This window comes from Anneissia japonica, unplaced genomic scaffold (assembly GCF_011630105.1).
Source record: "Anneissia japonica isolate Jap-2015-1 unplaced genomic scaffold, ASM1163010v1 scaffold9290_len831353_cov190, whole genome shotgun sequence".
NCBI lineage: Eukaryota > Metazoa > Echinodermata > Crinoidea > Comatulida > Comatulidae > Anneissia > Anneissia japonica.
The window spans coordinates 677266-699590 of record NW_022745682.1 but is presented as its reverse complement, the minus strand read 5'-3'; the positions used below and the strand labels follow the sequence as shown (position 1 = coordinate 699590).

At 33.9% G+C, this 22325-nt stretch overlaps 1 protein-coding gene across 1 annotated transcript; it reads left to right on the top strand.

The window, feature by feature from the left end:
- Positions 1–497: 497 nt before the first annotated feature.
- LOC117120005 (cullin-4A-like) lies at positions 498–22109 on the top strand. Its single transcript, XM_033264990.1, has 19 exons — positions 498–907; positions 1919–2138; positions 3314–3383; positions 4159–4232; positions 7075–7237; positions 9961–10050; positions 11210–11360; positions 11834–11952; positions 12753–12945; positions 13562–13666; positions 14641–14751; positions 14982–15067; positions 16114–16221; positions 17949–18062; positions 18538–18643; positions 18805–18878; positions 19286–19384; positions 19671–19823; positions 20428–22109. The coding sequence occupies exons 1-19, from the start codon at positions 637–639 to the stop codon at positions 20521–20523; spliced, it is 2403 nt and encodes an 800-aa protein (XP_033120881.1). The 5' UTR covers positions 498–636; the 3' UTR covers positions 20524–22109.
- Positions 22110–22325: the final 216 nt, after the last annotated feature.

The window sequence follows — 22325 nt, the reverse complement described above, 5'->3', positions numbered from 1 at the left end:
TCCAAAGTAAACTGATAGGCCCTAAATAGTTTCAGACATTGCCTATATTAATGTTTAAAACCTTTAGTATTAGTATAAGGGTCTATAAAATCAGTGAAAACTTATCTGGTTCGGTCTGTCATTCTCAATAATTTATTTGATCCTTTTAAAATGAGTTATTCTCAGGGAAGGGAGATTATTTTAAAATGAGCTATTCTAAGGGAGGGAGGAAGGGAGGAAGATAATAATGCCCGGGGTTGGGGGGAGTAGGGCGCAAAGATAAAAATGAGTGGAATGAAGGGACTCGCAAAATAAAGAGATAGGCCTACTCATACTGTATGAGGTGATTCTTATCTACTTGAGAACTTTGCTTCGAGCATTTGCAAAGGGGATATTGGGGGACGGGCGAGCATTTTTTTGGGAATTTGCTATGTATTCTGGATGCGGAGCGCGGCAGCGGCGTGCTAAAAAACTTTTACCTTTAAATTTTGACCTTTCACCCAACCCACAATTCGTACACATTTTGCTGCTCTCTCGGAGAATGTGCGCAGCCATCTTAATACAAACAACGAAGAGTTATGTTTTTTAGGCTAGCAGTAGATAGATGCTAGACGAAAAGAAGGATTTTCAGGGTATTGTGGACCAAAAGGAACTTGGATGCTAGCTACAGGAAGTGACAGCATTGATTCAGAAGGGAAGCGAAAGAAAAGGAGACCCTCGGAGAACAATCATCACGCTCAAATCGACAGGAAAAAGTTGAAAAAGGACGAAGCCACTGTCGCCGAGTCGATGGGTGAATCTGTACCAAGGAGGGCCAATTTTTCAGCCCTTAGCCCGTCAAACAATGGCTTTACGACAAGCAGGGCATCACCAATTGTTAGCAGTAAACCTGGCTCTGGAAAAAAGCTCATCATAAAAAATTTCAGGGGTGAGTTATAGCAAGTAATTTCTATTTTGCTAGGCCTCGGCCTAACGACACATCTTGTAGTAGGGGCCTAGGCCTGGCCTAGCTAGGGTCTAGGATAGGTAGGCCTGGCCTAGCTAGGGCCTAGGATAGGTAGGCCATAGTGCCGTAGCTGGGCTAGGGCCTAGGCCTAGATCCAAAGCCTGGCTTAGGTTGGGCCTAGGCAGCTGCGGCCTAGCATATCCAATGCATACTACAGTAATATAGGCCAGCCTACTGAAGGTACATTGCAGTCTAGACTCCCCAAAAAATCTTATTTTAAGGCAAAGCAAACAGCCGACGTTTCTGATCAGTGATGATATTGCTCTATATAAGGCTCTCTGGCCTCTGACAGTTTGGGTAATGCTTTGATTTTTTTTTTATTCCTGAACACAAAAAAAAAAAGTTTTATTTTCTTGAATTACCGCCAGTCTGGCAGTATTTTGAAAACTACAACAATCAATAAGGCAGTGTGGTTATTGTTTAGTGACCAGAAAACATTCTGGATAAGGGAATTGAAAATGATACAGGAATTTGAAATTTATTACTATTACGTAGAGAGATGAGTTTAAAAGTAACAAGGCTGAAGTGGTCTGGGCCTACGTGAGGTGCTGCGCACATTCAGCATTCAATTCAAAACATTTACTCAAAACTTTTTAGTTCATATTTAATACAAAATTACAGTATGTCTACCTGGTGAACACTCATATAAGCATGGGATGTGTACAATAGGGACAAATATTAAGTGTACAGCCATGGCCTACAGGATTTGATTATCAGTGTATATATATATATCACTTAAAAGCATTTAAAGGTTTTCAAGGAATGGTTTGATGATAATATATTTCATTCACCCATTCAAACCATTTTCCAAGAAAACAACAATAGTGACTGCTGTTCCCTCATGGAAATATAACCACTAAACCAAAATAAAACCATAAATAAACTAACTTAGTTACCAATGTATTGAGGAGCACTCTCATTTCTAATATACAGTAAAACCAGAGCTTCCAGAAAATTACCAAGAAGAAACATGGAATCGATTAAAGGAAGCTGTTCGAGCGATCCACAATAGCAGAGCAATCAAGTACAGTCTGGAAGAGCTGTACCAAGCAGTGGAGAACATGTGCTCCCACAAGATGTCCGCCTCCCTGTACGAAAAGCTGAAACTGGTTTGCGAAGCACATGTGGAGTCGCAGTTGCCGCCACTCACCAGATATCCTTTACTTTATACAGAGATATTGCATGCTACAGTATTTACTAATTATACCTTAAACTTCGACCTTGAAGCAGATTGCACTGGGGCATGATTTTTTATTTCAAATGAAGAGCATCACTGGCAAACCTACAAATAAAGACTCCATAATTTTATGACCACCTCTAATTATAGACCACTTTTCTGTGGTCCCAAATTAACAAATGTCTTTTATCTTTATTATTCAAAAGCACCTGTATTCAGATAAGCATTTCAAAAGAAGGATCCAACTGACGATAAGGCCAAAAAAAAATTGTTTGTCTGCCCTTTAATGTTGAAAAATGTATAGGAGAGGTGGGCGCAAAAAAAATTTTTTTTTTTCTCCTGTCACCAAAATTAACATATTAAATTGCAATGCTTGCAATTAAGCCTGTCTTACTATTTGTTTTTCAAAGGGTATTCATCAGACTGAATAAAAATAACCCATAATCAATATTTTTTCTTAAGAATACCACAATGATTTTCAACCTCAATACCATATAGGCAAAGCCTAATGAATTTTATTATCAAAACTCGGTACTATAAAACAGACATGTTTCGGCAAATCCTTCGCCATCTTCAGTGAAACGATTGCTAACATGCAATCTACTATTTAAAGTGAGTGAATAACTGTGAAGCATTGTATTGTATTTTTTTCAGTGAGCTAGGGGTGGGCGCTGGAAGGCAAACAATTTTTTTTAGGCCTACAGTAAGTCTTCAGACTGTTGTGGGTTATCTCTGTTATTTACACTGAATCAATTCATTCTAATCCAAAAAAGTGGAGTACTGTACTCACATGGATTATAGTATATTTCTATCACTATATTCAATTATTTTTTCTAAATATATTATATATTAATGAAGAAAGTTTACAAATCTAGAGAAATTATTAAACAGGAATGGATTTGTGTCTTCAGAATTATGTTTTGATGACAAGACAGATAACAAGGATTTTATTATAGTCACAATTTTACAGTATTATACTGTAATAAACTGTACAGTAAAGAATTAGGTATAGTCGGCCATAAAGTGAGCCAAATGTCAACAACTTTAGAATTTAACACAAAATATGAACCAATATTAACAACAGCATTTTTTAAATGTATACACTAGGTAAATACTACTGAGTTAATATGATGTTCCTTAATGTTATTCACTGATATGCAAGATAGCTTGTCTTACCTAAAACTTGTCAATAAATGCTGGCAAGACCATTGTCAGCAAATGGTACGTACTTAATATCATCATCACAGATTACTTGGAGATTGGGCGTTGGAGGTGTAGTATAAAGCTGAGTACACACTGCATCGACGGTCGTTGAATTATGCAATGGACCTGTCTATTAAGCCCCGCCCATTAGATACAGTTGTTAAGGTCATACAAACCGACAGTGTAAAACAAATGCATGTGTGTTTGTGATACCTTTAAATAGCACTCTGGAAGGGTATATTCCATACAGAATGCAACCGACAAGCCGTGCAAAACAGACAATTTTGATGATCCGCTGAGATTTCCTCTGACAATCAACAAACTACGGTGCATCGTCAATCACCCTCAAAGATAGATTCAATGGTTGACAGTCGTGTGCCGCAACATATGCCCAGTTTTAGTAAAATGGGGACTTATATAGCCACTATAAAATTAAATTGTGTTGCTGACTTACTCCTTCGTCATGTCACTGTTTCACAAATTTATGTCTTACAGTACATGTACATTGTGATAATGTACTGTATTAAAATAATAATTTGTGAAAAAAAAAATTCTAAACTTATTTCTTATTAAAACAAGGAACAGTAAATCTAAATCCACATCAATTCTCAAAAAACATTGTTTGGTGTGTGTTTATTTTGTCAGATATTACAGTAGTATAGTTTTTTTTGCCATGTCTAATCACTTTATATGCCACTTAGTGAAATACCTAATTAGACAGGGTGTCAATGTGGTTGATGTGAACTCTAGCAGAATGATTCACCATTTTTTGATACTTTTTCTTTTGGTACAGATTATGATTCGAAGCATATTCCTGTTCTTGGATAGGACCTATGTCCTCCAGAATTCAATGGTATCCTCTTTGTGGTGAGTACAACTAATAACTAGATCAGTCACTCCATAGAGTGCATACCTTAACCCTGTGCATGAATAACACACAATATGGCTGTGTATGGCTGATTTCATTATTTTCTTTTATGCCCGAGGGTAAACAAATTCCATAAACTTCACCTTGTTCTTTCAGCTTTTCGTCCCGAAATTTAATTATCTCCGTCTTAGATTATTGTGTACCATATCACTAAGTTTTATGATCCATTTATTAGATTTTGCTTAATGTTGCCAACAAACAGACAGACAGCAGTGGATACATAACCTCCTTGGTAGAGGAAATAATATAATAGTGTACAATAAGGTACCTATGTCCATATAGATATGGTGCCAAAACCAAGCTGAACAATGTGAAATGAAGGAAATTAAAAAGATATTATAAAATGAGAAAGTTTTGTGGTCCACAGTGTTTCTATAGTCTGGACTGCAGATATATTTACGGGCAGTGAACTTTGAGAAGAGTAGCAAAAAGAGATCTGTTGGTTCACTTACATTTAGCATAAACAGGTTATATCGTCATTGCGGACTTATAAAATCCGCATATGCCTTAAAACTAAAAGAAAATGCATACTTTTGGAGTCCGTACTGAGCCCACAAAATCTGCAATGAAAATATAACGTGTTCATTGTGTTCTGTTAAAATTTTAAACTGTCGTAGGGTCATTAAGGATATATCGGGGTTATGAAATCTGAAAACAGCATGCCTTCTTGAAGTATTGTTTAACATATTTCCAGTCATGTAAATTTTACTGAATCATAGTAAAATTTCTATTTGCATGGACATATATTGACAATGTCAAGTACTTAAAAGTATGCAGATATGAACTTTTAACAGTAAACTTTAAAAATACATTAAAACATCCATTCTCTAAATTAGACTTATCTATCTATAATCACAAAATACAAGGTTTTTGCATGTAATGAATTGAAAGAATGTCTGTCCATGGGGATTGTGTGGATAATTGAATGAATTATACTGTATGTACAAAGCAAGAGAATTTGTTTCTGTGCTACATGCCTTCTTCCTTCAAAGCAAGAGAATTCCCTTTGTGCTACATGTCTTCCTCCCATGAAACATAATAATTTGTTTCTATGCTACATGCCTTTCTCCTACAAAGCATGAAAATTAATTTTTGCGCTACATGCCTTCTCACAAAGAAAGATAATTTGCTTCTGTGCTGCATGCCTCCACGCTCACAAAGCATATGATATCACTTCCTGCCTCTAGTCTCGCAATGTATGAGACCACTTCAAATTTGTGTATTTCAACATTTTCAAAATAGAGATGTCACACCTTAACTAGTGAAGCATGAATTAATTTCCAAGCTAGTGCCTAGACTTGCAATCTGTGATGCATTTCTTTGCTGTATACAGGTTTTACCATATTGCAAACACATGAAACCTCACTACTTATGCTGCCATTTTCTCAAAAGCATTAGATTTTACTCATGCTTTAACTCTCGCAAAGCATAATGCATCACTTCTGATTCAAGCTTATATCACAAAGTATGAGATGTCACATCTAACCCTGTAAATCCATTCTTACGTAACATGTAGTCTCACTACTGAACCTCATATCTCTGGAAATTTTGAAAATAATCCTTGTTATTTTATGCATTTTTGGTAGTTAATTCCATGAAAAACTGCTTGCATGAATAACTTTGGAAGGTGGTTACTCAAAATTATCTTTTAACTAAAATTTGAATGCACAATTTCAGTGTATTATCTGGAAATTGGGCAAATTACCTGAAAACACTGTTAACTTAAATTTATTAGTTTTTGCTATTTAGAAGTTCTGCTACAACATGCCTTACTGAATACATTTATATGTACATTGAAGAAGATTATTTAAAGCCCATGTTGATTCTGTCATTGCTTTGCATGTCAGCCATTACATCCAGGGATCACAGCTAATTCCACAGCATGCAGCAAGTGTCATTGTTTTTGGTCATGATGCAGATATCTCAATTTGGGAGAAGCCTGATGAAGGAAATCTGGTTTAATGAGTTTTTACAGTAGTAAACGATGCAAGCATTCTATGTTTGTATAAGATGTGTTAGTTTGATTCATTGTGGAAGTGCGGAGACCATGCTGGTTTATAGGAGACGCTTGTAATCTACAAGAGACTAGTTAAAACTGCTGAATGATGTGTAACCGGCTCTGGCAAAACCTGCCGTTTGTTGCAATTTCTAATTGTCGCTCAAACATCCAAAGCATTCGAGAATCAGAATTTTGAAAAATTTCAGGTTTTGCATTTTATAAAATAAGATATATATTGAAGAACATTCCTACAAAATATATCAATCACTAAATTTAACTGAAAAGTATATTAGTATTATTGTAAAAATACAAATCTTAATAATAAACTATTGATTTTGGAATCTTCGGAAGCTGTTTTCTCATACATGACTGTTATCCAGTGAATTAAATATTCATAACTTGGCCAATACTCAAATTTCCATCAAACTCTTTAAGAAGTTCTCATGCCGAATCTAGAAATACCAGTAACTCAAATTTAATTTTTTTCCCCGCTAGTTTTGCCATCAGCAGATTTAAGCAGTGTCAGAAATTAGGGTGATGACATCATAGTTCTTAATAATTATGTTTGCGGTACACCACGTAGATAGCTATCTATGTGGTGTGGCGCAAGTATTTATTATTATTGTTATGCAAACCTTCAAACAGTATTTACATTTCTTAAACAAACCAACAATATTATTCACCTCTCTTGTGTAGGGACCATGATGATGCGCACTAACCTTCAGTGCATAATTTTTTTTAATGAATTAATCATTATTTTCTGTGTACGTTGATCATCATAGGGATATGGGACTGGATTTGTTTAGGCTTCACATCATCAGCAACAAGCTAGTAGAAACACGAACAGTTGAAGGACTTTTGCTGCTTATAGCGAACGAACGTGCTGCAGACGTGGTTGATCACAGTCTGCTTAAGAGCCTGCTTAGGATGTTGTCAGATCTTCAGGTAAGCCAATCAGTGTAATGATTGTTGTATGAATGTAATTTTTGGTTTTTCTTTAAGTTGTACAGTTTACTAAATGGTAGCTTTATGCTACTGCTTTTTTACTTGCTTTCAAATTTGCTAATTTTAATTTGTTTCTCCTTCCTGGACTTTTAGAAGAATGACTTATGTTAAACCAAGTTTTCCTGCATTAAAATAAAGCTAATTATTATTATTATTATTATTATTATCAGAGTCCCAATGCCGACAATGCAATTTCCGCAAATTTCCATATAATTTTTGTATATTACTAATTGCGGTGTAATTACCGACATGTACTAACAATTAGAACACTATATTCAGTCTGCACCGTACGTATTTCACTGTTTGTTTGTTTACATTGAGCGTAGCGGTATTGATGTACTTTCACAAAATCGCGATTATTTTTTTTGTTGTAAGAAATTGCGTAAATCTCCAAAAGTGAGTCATTTTCATTTTACCGCTACGGGTCACAGATTGCGATTAGAATAAAGTTTTTGGCACCATTGTAAAGCTAAGATGTTTTTAGTTCTTGTACTATTCATTACATGTCAATCTGATCACATACGCATTTTCAACGAGCTTCGGAATGGTGTTAAAATTTGCTAAAAAGTCTGGCGGAGGCTGATACTATTTTTTCAAACCCCTGTTGGTCAGAGTGTTAAAGATTTTAGAAGACAGTGGGGGAAAATATATACAGGTACTTTAATTTCGCATTTAGCAAAATAGTTCTGCCAAAAAAGGAGGAGAGGAGAAAAGATACAAATCTAATTGACCATTGATGGTATTTCGCACATACAGTAGATTCTAGCTAGGCCTAGGCCTCTTTGAAGTAATGAAATTCATATTCCTTACCAGAAGTGTGTATGATGATTGCAGACAGAATTTAAATATAGACAGGCTTTTCCTTTTTAGTATGTGTTGTCTAATGCAGGATTAAGAAAACTAAGTAACCGGTTTGACATTTATATTTTGAAACTAATATGTTTGATATTTATATAGATCTTATAAAGTGTGAACTGTCTATATAATTTTCTCTCAATAGATGCATTTTCTAGTTATCCAATCTCTCTATGAAATGATGTTGAAGTTTGTAGAAGTCCTTTTATGGGAGCTACTATATCTGCAGTATCTACTCTGTCTGTTTATTAACCCACATGAGTATTACAGTTTTATCCTCCAGATCCCCAGTAAATAATACTAAATGCAAAACATTCCAAGAAACCACAAGTCACTCCATAAAGTGTATACCTCTGGCCTGTGCCTAATTACCAAACAGTACTCAGCCTGGTTATGAGGATTCCATTATTTTCCGACCTGTGCCGCGCCTGAATACTATACAGTACACAGGCAGACCATTCCATTTTTTCTTTTATGCTTGGAGTAAAAAATTAAATTTCATTGACCTTGTCCTTTGACCTTTTCTTTCCAATATTTAATAATCTCACTCTTCGAATATTATGTACCATTCCATTAAATTTATGATATCCATGCAATAATTTTTTGCTAACAGACAGACAGACAGCGATAACCTTCTTTGGTGGCGGTAAAAATTGCTATTTGATTTTATGGTTGCTTAACTATTCAATCAAATTCCCAGATGAAATAATCATTACATGGCTGGCGTATAATACATAATCATTTTCCATTCCATCTGTTAAGTGTTTTGTGTGAATACCATGTAGGTACGGAGATTTGAGAATGTTATAATAATGATAATGAGAGAATATCACAAAAGTTTTTTTTTTATGTTTAATATAGGCCTACTCCCTATGTTGAGTTATTAACATTTTAGAATTTAAATTGAATATCCAAATTGGTTTATATATTTTAGTAAGTTGATTATCGTGTTGCAAAAAAAGTTAAAAAAAAAAAAACCATAAAAGAAACTACTACCGTAGTTCCTGGGGTATATAAGTCCAGCCCCTACTTTACACCCTATTTTCCATTACCAGCCTTTCCTTGTGCAAAAGCCCGGGATATAATTTTATGAGGAGCTTAGCTAATACAATGATAGAGAATTACCTTTTGATTAAAGGGGATTCCACTGGTTTAAGCTCACCCCCAAAATCAGCCCAATTTTGTGTTCTGAAAGGGGGTTTTGCAGAGAAATTGCAGTAATTATTTGTCTGTGCCATATGGCAGATGCATAAATAATACTGTTATATTCTATCCTTTGCATTGACTCTTAAAGAAAGGGTCCTGTGTTTAAAAATGGAATTTTAATTTTGGAAAATATCAAACATATAGAATCATTCAAAGGCACCCTAAGCTGAATTGCAAAAATAGATTTAAGAAGCTCTTATTACAAAAGAATTGTTTTGTGTGCAAAATGTTTTATTCATTTATCAATTTTCTTTGAAATAATTATTTAAATATTCTGATGGAAAAGTTATTGTGGAGAAATACGGTAATATATTCTAATATTATTTGAAAGTTAATAAGCCTACATATATCTTTAATCTGAAACATTAAAATAAAACCTAATACTTCCATCAAATGGAACTTTGGCACACTGCATTGGCTGACTTATTAAGCTGTATTGCGTCTTTAATATGAAACATTAAAATACAGCTTAAGACTTCCATCAGCGCAATGTGGCGTGAATCCTGTTCGGAAATCATTTGTCTGTACATCCTTCATTTCGAAGAATACAGATTTCTTGTCCATGACGCAAATAGGCTTAAACATACTTTATCTTTTGACAGATTTATGCAAACGCATTTGAGAAAAAGTTTCTGGATGCTACTGACAGGCTGTATGCGTTGGAAGGACAGCGTTTGATGGAAGAAAGAGATGTAAGGGTTTTTTAAATGTTTGTTCACTTTAAATAATAATTTAGAGTAATTTATATAACAGCATAATAATTTTCAGTTGTATTTATTTGTCTTGTCTATATTTGTTTTGTTTTGTTTTGTTCACGCAAAACGATATCTGTGCGATGTACCAGTTAATTCACCGGTACATACTTTCTAAAACCGCTCGTACACTCGCCTAATTACCTTACCATCTGGATTATCCTTGATTATTTTGACCACCAAATTGCTGGGTAGAATACCATGTATGAGATGACCATGGAGTAGGAGGCGATGATAAATCAACCTTCATTGTTTTTCCAAATGTTTTGTCCACAGTCCAGCGCACGGAATTCAATATGTTTACGGCCCAGGCCTGGCTGCAGCCAGTACCCGCTGTCGTTGCACTCTCCTCCTTCGCCACCTCACATGCACAACAAAATTAATGTTGGATTGGACAATAAATCCATCAGCATCACATCATTGTAGACATAACGGTGGCTAGTAGCATAGCTACGCGTTCAATTTGTAGATTACCATTATTTGGAGAAATAATCTTGAATAAACTAACCTACTTACAGATTTTAAAGAAGAGTTTATATGTTGTTGAGTTTGGATCTCGTTCCTGCGTGCCACGCTGTGGGGTACGTGCATGGGCCGAGTATAGCAGCAGTAGAAAGTAACAAACAATGGGTTGATGGGATGAGTGTTTCTCATTTGCATCTGATGGACCTTTGAAATTTTCTTCCGGAGTAGTTTCGTTACACAGTACTTAACATTAGCTAAAACTTGCTTGAATGGTCGACCACCTGCAGAGTGCTCAGCATGATTAAATTTAACAGGATACGGTTGGCTTTTTTCGCTTGAACGGGCCCATAGTCATTAATTTATTAAGGGATTTATTTTCAAATATGTTTTTTTTAGTGTGAGTTGATAGAAATATTTAAAGACTTAAGTATAAGTGAACAAATGATAATAATGGTTATTAGTGGTATTGCTATATTTTTTTTAATTATTGTTATTTTTTTTATTATTTTTGCTAATATTAATTTTATTGCCTTATTTATGTTTATAGTATTTTTAAGATTCATTTTGCCTCATCTTTTTAGCACGTGTTACTGATAAGGTGGATAATTATATTTTCATTATTAATATTTTGCAGGTCCCAGAGTACTTGACACATTGTGATAGACGTGTGGATGAAGAAAACCAGCGAATACTGCATTACCTTGACCACAGTACAAGGAAACCTCTGATAGCATCCGTAGAGAAACAACTACTGGAAGTACATGTGCAAAGAATACTACACAAAGGTCAGCTTAATTGTTAGGGCATCGATGGGTTAGTATACTGTGCGTCGGAAAACACCCTAAAAGTGTAATTGGTAACACATATAAGTGCTGAGTTTGAAAGCATAAAGTTATTAATTGCAAGAGAGATCAAATCAATCGAGTTGATTTCATTGATTTGCAGATCTTATTACATACAATAACACTGATAATTAAATGCTCATCATAGAGAGTATTTACAGTAGGCCTCTTTTATCAATGGGCCTTTGTCGGCTGTCAATCAAACTTAACAATTGACCAATCAAAACAGGGTCCTTAGCAACAGTATCCAAGGTCCAAATGTCCATTTGCAAGGAATGAAATCTTGAAAAGAAATTATTACTGCAAAGCTACAAACTAAAGGAATTATTCTAATTATTCAATAATTTTGATAGAAGTGGCATTTCTGTAAATTGATAATTTACTTTAATATTTTCCTATTCTTGGTGTTCATTTAGGTCTTGATAACCTCCTTGATTTAAACAGGACGCATTATCTAAGCCTGTTATACAGTTTGCTAAGCAGAACTAAGACAGGCCTAAGCCAGCTATGTACTCACTTCAATACATACGTAAAGGTAAGCTACAATTATAATCGTTTGTTTCTTACATTCCTTAGTAACATTAATTGCGTAGGATGGATGTGATGTCAACATGTGTCAGACGCATCCAAAAGCTGTAGAATAGCTCGCTAATATACAAGAGGTCATGTGGGTCATGCCTCATGTCTCAATTTATTAAGTGGGTTATTGCCTGCGTTTGCAGAAAGCTGCCTTAAATACACAAGGTTTTTTTTCCCTTTGAATTTAGTCCATATAAAAATTTCTATGTTATTATTTTCAGTAAAATTATTATGTTAGTATTGTTGTTTTGAATTTTATTAATTTTTTGCAAAGCAGTATCCATCGTTAACAATGGATCTTAACAGGAAACATTTTAAAAAATCAAAACATTAGCATAAAATCCAAGGTATTGCCAAGGTGTGAGCTGGGCTGCTCCCCTTGAAATATTATTTAGGGTTATTTTTCATCTGGTTACCCACTTTTATTTTAATTTCCAAATTTTTCTTAAATAAATAATTTTCTTGAGGAAATAATTGAGATGATATTAATTTAGTTTGCACCAATTTTTAGGTTCAACTTTGTTAATTTTTTATAATTTTCTGTAATAGTTTTTAATTCCCTTCTTAATAGATACCAAACATCTTTTAATTTTTTTTCCAAATTTAAGTAAGACATGCTTTATATAATTGTTATTGTGATTATCATTATTATTATATTCATACTTAATTGTACAAGTAAACAAAACCGTAGTATTATTGTAGTGTAAGTGATGGATTCTGGAACTCATAATTTAACCTATTTTTTCCCCCTAATAGAAAACTGGCGCAGCAATCGTAGTGAATCCGGAAAAGGATAAGACAATGGTGCAGGAGCTACTAGACTTCAAGGAGAAGATGGACAGTATCCTCCTGAAATGCTTCTGTAAGAACGATGTGTTTACCAACAGTTTAAAGGACGCGTTTGAAACATTCATCAACAAGAGAGCGAACAAACCGGCAGAATTAGTCGGTAGGTTTACCTCTTCTATTTTTCATCATTTACCAGCAGGTAGAAAAATATGATATATTCTAATTATGACTCCAGTCCTTTCTTCCTCTTAAAAATGATATAATAAATTATAATTGTTTTCATTTCGATATTATTTTGTGTGATTCATTAACGTGAACACAGGCTAAACTATGCTGTATTTTTTGTAATATTCATGAAAATAATGAATATTCATGAATAAACACTTAAGAGTTTTTTTGCTTCAAGAGTATTTTTTTTAAATATTAGTCCTTTCTGTTGCTGATAGCCTGCATTTAAATCCTTACAATATTGTTAAAGCTAGGCTCCAGAGGAAAAAAATTTTTAATATGTTGTACCACTGCTCTTCTAAGACACAATAAGGTGTTTGAAGAAAAACTTGGGCACAGTTATTGAGATACAGATTTTTGAATAATTAAAAAAAAAAACTTGTGGGAAAAGGAGCGTAACTACCATATCCCTATCTTGAACTCAATTATTGATTTTCTCATAAATTGGGTCTATGTTCTCAACAATCAAAATGAAATTTAAAATATTTAAAATTTCATTTAACAATAGAACAGTTGTACTAGGGTGTAGAATTATTTGAACTTTTCAGCAAAGTATGTTGACAGCAAACTGAAGACTGGCAACAAAGAGGCAACAGAGGAGGAATTGGAGCGGTTGCTGGACAAGATACTGGTCATCTTCAGATTCATCCATGGTAACACCTAATTTCTTAATTAGTTAATTTAAAGATTACTGAATAACAGTTACAGTTATATACTGTAACTGATGTAGTAGCCGTCTCCTCAGGAAGACACATGGCCGTCATTGACGGCTCTGTTGACAGAATCACTACTGGTTATTTGAGATCAAGTATTTTTTATTATACTTCACAAATTTATTCAGTTATATTTTTAATTAATATTTTTAATAGCTTGATGGAAAAGATGCTTGTCTTCTAATCCCAGGGTCCTGGGTTCAATTCCTGTCACAGCAGGACTTTTTTTCAACCAAAAACAACTCCACTCCCGCCTCATAAAGAGACTTAGTTTATAAAGGATCGTCCATCCTGTAATTGGCGAGTTACTCACGGTTGGATTCGAATGAAATAAAATAAATTTAAATTACATAAATAAAATATATTTTGAAAGAAACCTAAAAAAATGTAATTGAAATATTGAATTGCTCATTTTAAAGTATCACAGAAATTATGAACTTACAATGAGTTGCAGATTGATACATTGTAGAAGCGTTTGCGCAACAGTTGAGTTGAGGCTCTGACTCCTAACCATGAGACACTTTATCTATGTTTGTATAAATGGGTAACGGAATATGCTAGGAAGGTAAAAAGACGTACTGTAAGGAGGAGTGGCGATCCCCTTGAAGCATTGTCTATTCTAGTACCAACGCTTAAGAAAGAATGATAGACACTCCGCACCTCCTTACCTCAACTACGTAAATTCATGTTAACACCTCTGTTATTCTGATGACGATTGAAGCAACTCATTTGAAATGTCGAGACACTCAACAAAAACAACAGCTCTTTATAGAACTACCTACATATTGTACCACAAACATGTATTATTATTATTAGCGATAAAATCCCTATCAAACCTAGGCCTGTGTGTACAAGTGTAAATATGTGTTCTTTACAAATATCAAGAGGTTTTTTGTTTGTTGTTTACCTTTTAGGGAAAGACGTATTTGAAGCCTTCTATAAGAAGGACCTTGCCAAGAGGTTACTAGTCGGCAAGAGTGCATCCGTAGATGCAGAGAAGTCAATGTTAACAAAGCTTAAACAAGGTAAGAAGTGTAAAGAAACCCTAAAATTATTGGCATGGATGGATCATTTTAAATCTGTAATACTTGCACTATACTTGTTGATATATAATCACCATCATACACATTGTCACCAACATCATCTGAGTCTTAAAAACAAAATTGTATAACACGCCAATCTTTTAAATATATATTTAATTATTGATTTTCAGAACTTAACATAATAGATTTTTTTTCTTTTGATCTATTTTAAGAATGTGGTGGGGCATTTACAAGTAAGTTGGAAGGCATGTTCAAGGATATGGAACTATCAAAAGATATTATGGTAGCATTCAAACAGGTAGGTCATAGGTTATAACACATTATGAATATGCATTAATAAATTAAATGGTGTATTTTAATAAATTGATTGATCAGTTAGTAGTATATTTTTTGATTGTGTACAATGCAATGCAGTTTATGTAATTGAATATTACATTGTTGAAAGTATCGGTGCTGATCATGTCAGTGTTGAATTATGAAACATGGAGGCTTGACACCTTGACCTCTGATGATTAGTGTTCAAACTTAGCTACAAAAATGTGAAGCAATGACAGAATTATTACTGTTTATTTTTGGTAAATATTTCAGCCGCTTCAGGTTTCTTTCCTATCTTTCTTCTTCCTTTATAGTTTTATAATTTAATTTTTTTTTTTTTTCCCTATAATTAACCTAACAATTTACTTACATCATACATTCATATTTATTAAATTTTAAGGCCTACTATGTATACATTGTGTCGTATTTAACATTTTTCAGTCTTTGTCAATTTAAAGTCGAAGGTATGTCCTGGTCCCCGACCCTTTTATGTTCACTTTGATAGGCTTATCTTCATAGGATTTCTACAAATGGATACCTTGTTTGAAGCAAGAAACCAAGTTGTCTTTACCCAGTACCGCTCATATATTTTATTCATGTGGGAAAATTTTTAACCAGTTTATGTAATTTAATATTACATTTTGATGGTATCAGTGTTAATAATATTCTTGATAAAGTTATTGATATGATGTTGTTGATGATGTTCCTGCTTCTTTAAGTTGTAGGGCTAACACCATCAAAACTGAAGGCTTTTACCCTATTGCCCATTGTTGATAATGTTGTTGATAATGGTGTTGATAATGTTTAATTATTGGTCATTTTATTGATAATGTTTTGGTAATGATGGTAGTAATATTGTGGCTAATATTCATTGTATTAGATACATTTATATAAATGTATTAGATACATTTATATAAATGTATCTAATACATTAGATACATTTATATAAAGTGTGATGTTATTTATTGATTATAACTGCAAATGTTACTATGTATTAATGTTATATTGCATACTGCATTGTCTCAACAGCATGTACAGCATCAATCCGTGCCTGGCAACGTTGAGATGACAGTAAATATTCTGACAATGGGGTACTGGCCCACGTACACACCCATGGAGGTTCATTTGCCTTCAAATGTGAGTACAGTATCATTGTAAGCCATTTTTGTGTCTGGCGCCCTCTAGAATGAGTAATTATTGTTTGGGTTAGCCATAATTTCAAAACTCACAGTAGACACTCTAGCTGGGGGCCTATTTTTGACCGAAGTGCTGATTTCTTTAAATAATTAAGTTTTGATGAATCACTACTTTTATATTGGTAAAAGTTCATTGCTTTTTTAGTACCATATAAATTTTTTTATTAATAATATTGGTACTATTATTCTGTAGAAATCTCTCCCTTCTGACCCCCGAACATTCATTGATTAATTATCATTATTCAATTGTCATATAAAAATATAATAATAATAGTAATAATAATAATAATAATAATAATATTTTTACAGTGGTGACACCAGGATTTTCTCTATGGGGGTTCGATGTCGATGAGGGGGATTTCTCAAACAGGAAGACTAAAGATAGCATAAGTGGGCAGGACCAGAGCAGCCCAGAACCCCCCAAAGGGGGTCCAGATGGCAAAGCCCCAGAAACTTCAACCATTTAGCCCTGGCCACACTGGTGCCACCACTGTTTTTTTTTTCATTCCATCGAATGCCAAACAGTGGTGTTTTTGTTGTTTTTTTTTTAACAGGAGCTATATAATTTTATATATTTATTATTAATAGGAGCTATATAATTTTATATATTTATTATTAATAGGAGCTATATAATTTTATATATTTATTATTAATAGGAGCTATATAATTTTATATATTTATTATAAATTTATATATATATATATTTAAGAGATTTTCATTATACTAGGGGATCCAAATGAATTTATTCTAAGATAAATGATGTGATTGCTAGTAATAATGAAGTGTGAACTGGAAAAAAAAAACTTCCAACTAAAATTGAAATGAGCAGCACCCTTTGGCAAAAAAAAGGGGGTACCACACCATACTTATAATTCATTCAAAACAATCTAAATTCAGTAATGGCTTCCTCACAATAGGTGATCAATCATACTTTGTGCTTTTGCCACAGTATACCTTCCCCTACATTGTAAGCATACAATACCAGCAAATATAAGTCAATGAAATATTCATATCTCAATTAACAAAACTCATTATCTTCATAAATTTATAGCTTGAAAAGAATTGTAAATTTATTTTGATACAACTGGCAAGGCTGTCATGTAGACAATTGTTTACAAAGTTCACTTCGGTGAACCTTTTTATATCTTCTGAATATCAGTTGTTTACACAACCATATTAGAACTAGAATAAATGGAAATGATGAAAGTCTTGTATTAACATGGTTTCAGTTACTTAAACTCTATATATCATACAATATACAGTATAATTCCAATTAATGGGACACCTTCGGAACCAAAAATAAGTGTTCCCTCCAGAGTTTCAGCTAAAGTGTGGCATATGTAGGTTAGCCTGCCCAAGACTGTGCTAGTCTCTCGTACTATTGAGTTCCCACCAAGTTACATGTGAAAAATAGAAATCTTGCTTTACCTTATGGTATATGTAGATTTTTTTGTGATCCTGAATTGAAATAACTGAAACAATGTAACACATGATCCTATTACCTTTCCGCATTCATTTTCAAACCACATGGTCCTAAAAGTGATGCATAATTACACTGATAGGATTTGGAAGGGGGGTAGGTTTTCTAAACAATTACGGACAGTTGCTAATTCTAGGATGTTTCTTAAATATACTAAATAAATACAATTGTGTGTTTTTTATTTTCAGATGGTAAAGCTACAGGAAATGTTCAAAACATTTTATCTGAGCAAGCACAGTGGACGAAAGTTACAATGGCAGCCAAACCTTGGACATTGTGTTATGAAGGCCTCTTTTAAAAAGGTAAAAGTGTAGTTAATTTTCATTTTCAACTTTGGTCAGTCATTTGATTAAAGAGGTGAAATGTGTTTTGGTGGTTAAGATAATTGCCTGTGTTTAAATCATCTAAAAATTTTATTTTATCAAAAACCTTGCCAGTCACTATACATCTGATGAGACTAAACCTGCATTTGCATTCATATTATTTTAATGAAGACAGAAAGTAATATTCTATTTCTTTTATATTCATTGAGGGAGTTTAAAGGAAATATTTCAATTTTTTTTCGACTAATATCTACCATTCCACTAAATTTTATGATGATCCATTCATAGATTATGCAAAATCCTGCTAACAAACAGACAGACATACACCAGTGAATAGATAACCTCCTCGGTGGATGTAATTATGTTTTCCTGAAGAGCAGACTTCTGGAAAAGCCTAAACCGATTATGCATATTATTTCACTTGTTTATTATGCCTTTCTCTTTTCCTTTACAGAGTATGAGAGAACTTAGTGTATCATTGTTTCAAACGCTTGTTTTACTTATGTTTAATGATAGTACGGAATACACATTAGAAGACATAAGACAAGCTACAGGCATTGGTAAGCTATTAGCTTCAGACGGATGATTAATCCTCACCCACTAGATACCTGGTAGGATGTTAATGTATAGTAAATGTGGGTGTTTTTTTTTATCGTTAATACACATAATTTTGCATTGAAGCTTGTCTCTTAAATAATATCTATATATATTTTTTTTTCAGAGGATAGTGAGCTTCGAAGAACGTTACAGTCCCTTGCATGTGGCAAAGCCCGGGTAATTCTGAAGACGCCCAAGGTAATGATAAAATTTAACATCTGACATGGTCTCACAGAATTTGGTCAAAGTCAAAAATTAATTTTTTTTTAAAAATAAAATCAGTAATTAAGTTCTGGACTATCAAGTATGATTTTTCTAATATATTATTTCTATTAAAAATCATCTGACAAAATTGCATTCATAAACTACAAGTTACAATTTTGTGACATTTATTTTTGAAGTATTTGCATAATGTTCCCATACAAATTCTATAAAAACTGTTCACTTTGTGTCCAGTTATGTGTGTAGGTTGATAATTAACTTCATTTATGTGTGACAGGAGCATTAGTTAGGCTGATTTTGCGCAGTATACGCTTACCTGTACATTGTTGATTCTGTTGTATAATATATTCTCCTTTCAATATTACATTTGATTTCTATTCCAGAGTAAAGATGTGTTTGATGGGGATAAGTTCATTTACAATGCAGAGTTTGATCACAAGTTTTTCCGCATCAAAATCAACCAAATACAGATGAAAGAAACAGTAAGTAAACAGCAACAACAACAACAACTTAGCTCTTAAGGTGCTAGCCTTCCAATCCCACAGTCCCCACTCCCTAAGACTTATGACTTAGTTTAGTGTATGTGCTGTTGGATGTGAAATGGATATATTTGCTGTTGACAACCATGTGCCTAAATTGAAAATTTTAAGAAATTGATAATTTATAGAGTCCCATTAAGTTCTATCTTGTAATTATTAGGATGATTTTACTGTTTGGTGAGAGCAGAATGTGACAAACCAGTGGAAAACTGTTTTTCATTTCTTGTAGATCGAAGAGCAAGCCACTACACAGGAACGTGTCTTCCAAGACAGGCAGTATCAAATTGACGCGGCAATCGTACGAATCATGAAGATGCGAAAGACATTGAGTCATGCATTACTGGTGTCAGAGCTCTATAACCAGTTGAAGTTTCCAGTTAAGGTACATTTCACTTAATTAATACTGGAGTCCCAGTTCTCCCGGAAATCAAGACTTCTCCTGCAAGGAAGCAAAAATCTCCTGGAAACTAGCCCATCTCCTGCAAATTTATTATATTTACATATTTTTACTATTGGTATTTTTGATCGTCTCACAAAGGTCAGCTGGTGATGAGAATCACCATATGCACAGGGGTGGATTTAGGGGTGGAGGGTGCTGGCGATATCTGCCCCCCCCCCCAAACATTTTGGACATCTCTGGATCTGCCCCTGATGTACAGCTAGTAAAGTTAGATGTGTTAAGAAGGAAGACCAAAACCACATGAATAAACACCATTGAGAGGGACCATTGAGAGGGACACTAAGAGAAAAGTTAATAGGTCTGCATATACTGGCTAACGATCGCTCCGATTGTAGGAGTCCTGTTGAGTGCACTATACTCGCAAGTAATTTAGCGTTGATGATGATGATGTGCAGAAAAGGCTCATTTAACCAAATCTCCCAAAGTGGCTTCTTTCAACTTGCATGAAAATTTAAGTTTTAATATATACAGCAAATAGTAAAATGTTTTCAGATTTTAATGATATTTCCTCTTTTTTCAATTTCAGCCCACAGATCTGAAAAAGCGTATAGAAAGTTTGATCGAAAGAGATTACATGGAACGCGATAAGGACAGTTCAAATCAGTACCACTACGTAGCCTGAACAAATTATATATTAAAAATAGTGTACAGCAAGTAATCAGTATCAGAAAACAGCAGTTGTTTTCTGTGCTACTTCACCGGGCGTAGAAGAAATTCGGGCAGGTTATGTTTGTTTTCTGGACAAGTGGTCCACCCTTGGATGCTGTGGCATTTTTTCTTAGCTATTGTAATGACGAATATTTCATTCGTCTGCCACTCGTAAACTTGGGTATTACACTATCTCTGTCGCTGCCGTTGTTGCTACTTTTAGTCAATTATAATTTAAAAATATTTAATGTACCCTTGGATTCATAATAACTTAAGGTGGAAAGTCTGTTCATTTCATGGTGTAGTTTTTAGCCAAAAATAACATCTTCCCTTCTGACATCTGGATGCATCCAGGCTAAGTTTCATTTTTTGATAGAGGGCAGCATAACAAGATTTTTTTCTTTCTCTGATACCAGGAACATTGATTTACCTCCCAACTGATCTACCTAATAATGATCGATGTGTTACTAATAAACAACAAACAATGTGTGACATTGTGAATCACTTGTTAAGTTTTGTTTTTGGCTTGTATACAACATAACTATGTTAACCTTCATTACAATTGTATGCATCCAGTACTAACATGACAAAAGTATGGTTACAAATAGAAAAAAGATATTACAGGTTATCAATTCTGTAATGCATTTGGTTACATGACCTTTTCGTATTTATTCAGTTCGGCTTGGCAGCTAGAACGTTTTACTTCGTATTCCATAGTTCTGGATTCAATTCCTCCAATCTTCACTACCTACGTTTTGCTTCAAGGATTATGTAAACCTTCAACTGGTAACACGAGAGAGATGATGCAACATTTACTATCATGAGAGTTTTTGAATCGCTCTCTTATGTTAATTAGAGAAGCAAAAGAATTCGATGACATTAAGTGAAGAAATGGATTAGACAGGATCAGACTTTTTAGCCATACCTCCGAAAAAAAAGTGTACTAGCTGAAAATGTTTGTGAGTTTGAACTAGGCCATGTTGTTCGTTGAATTCAACAATTTACCCACTTTAACCCACTTGTATTTTCTGAAATGATGATTCATTGTTTTGTATATTATTGTATTATTTGTTACTGGCTATTTTGTATATTGATGAAGCCGTTGAAAGTAGGCATAGAGGAATAAGCAACCATTATAACAATATACAACTTTGCTGTTTCATTTTGATATTGAATCGTAATAATTTACGCGAGGGGTGGCGCCAGGATGTGCTCAACAGGGGGCCTGATATTCCGACAGTGGAGCCGGACTCCCCGAAAAGAGCGTAAATCTCTTGGAAGTGATCCATGGAGCGAACCGCCATGAAGCAACTCAACAGTTTAATGCTATTAACAAATAAATATTTAACTATTAAAGGCATTTCATTTTTCAAAAAATATTTACAGGGACAAATTTTTAAATTAATATATAATCTCAAATTGAGTTTTGCATTTCATTTGTGTCCAATTTCAAAAAATTTATTTTTTTTTTTGGAAGTTTTTTTAGGCCCCTGTGTCCATTAAATCTAGTTGACCTAGTGTGAACTGATACTCATTAAATAATAATTTTTTGAACGAGAATGTTGTGGTTTGAATTCTTTGATAAAGAATTCTGCTTCAATTTAATAATTCTGGGTTGACAACGTAACATGCAAGGCCAAGTTGACAAAAACATGTTTCTCATATCTTTGAAAAAGAAGTGAATGAGAAATTTTTGTGACCTTTTGTAATGTCATTACATTGTAGATGAACTGTCACCAACAAAGAATCAACAAATTTCTATTGATTGCATATAAT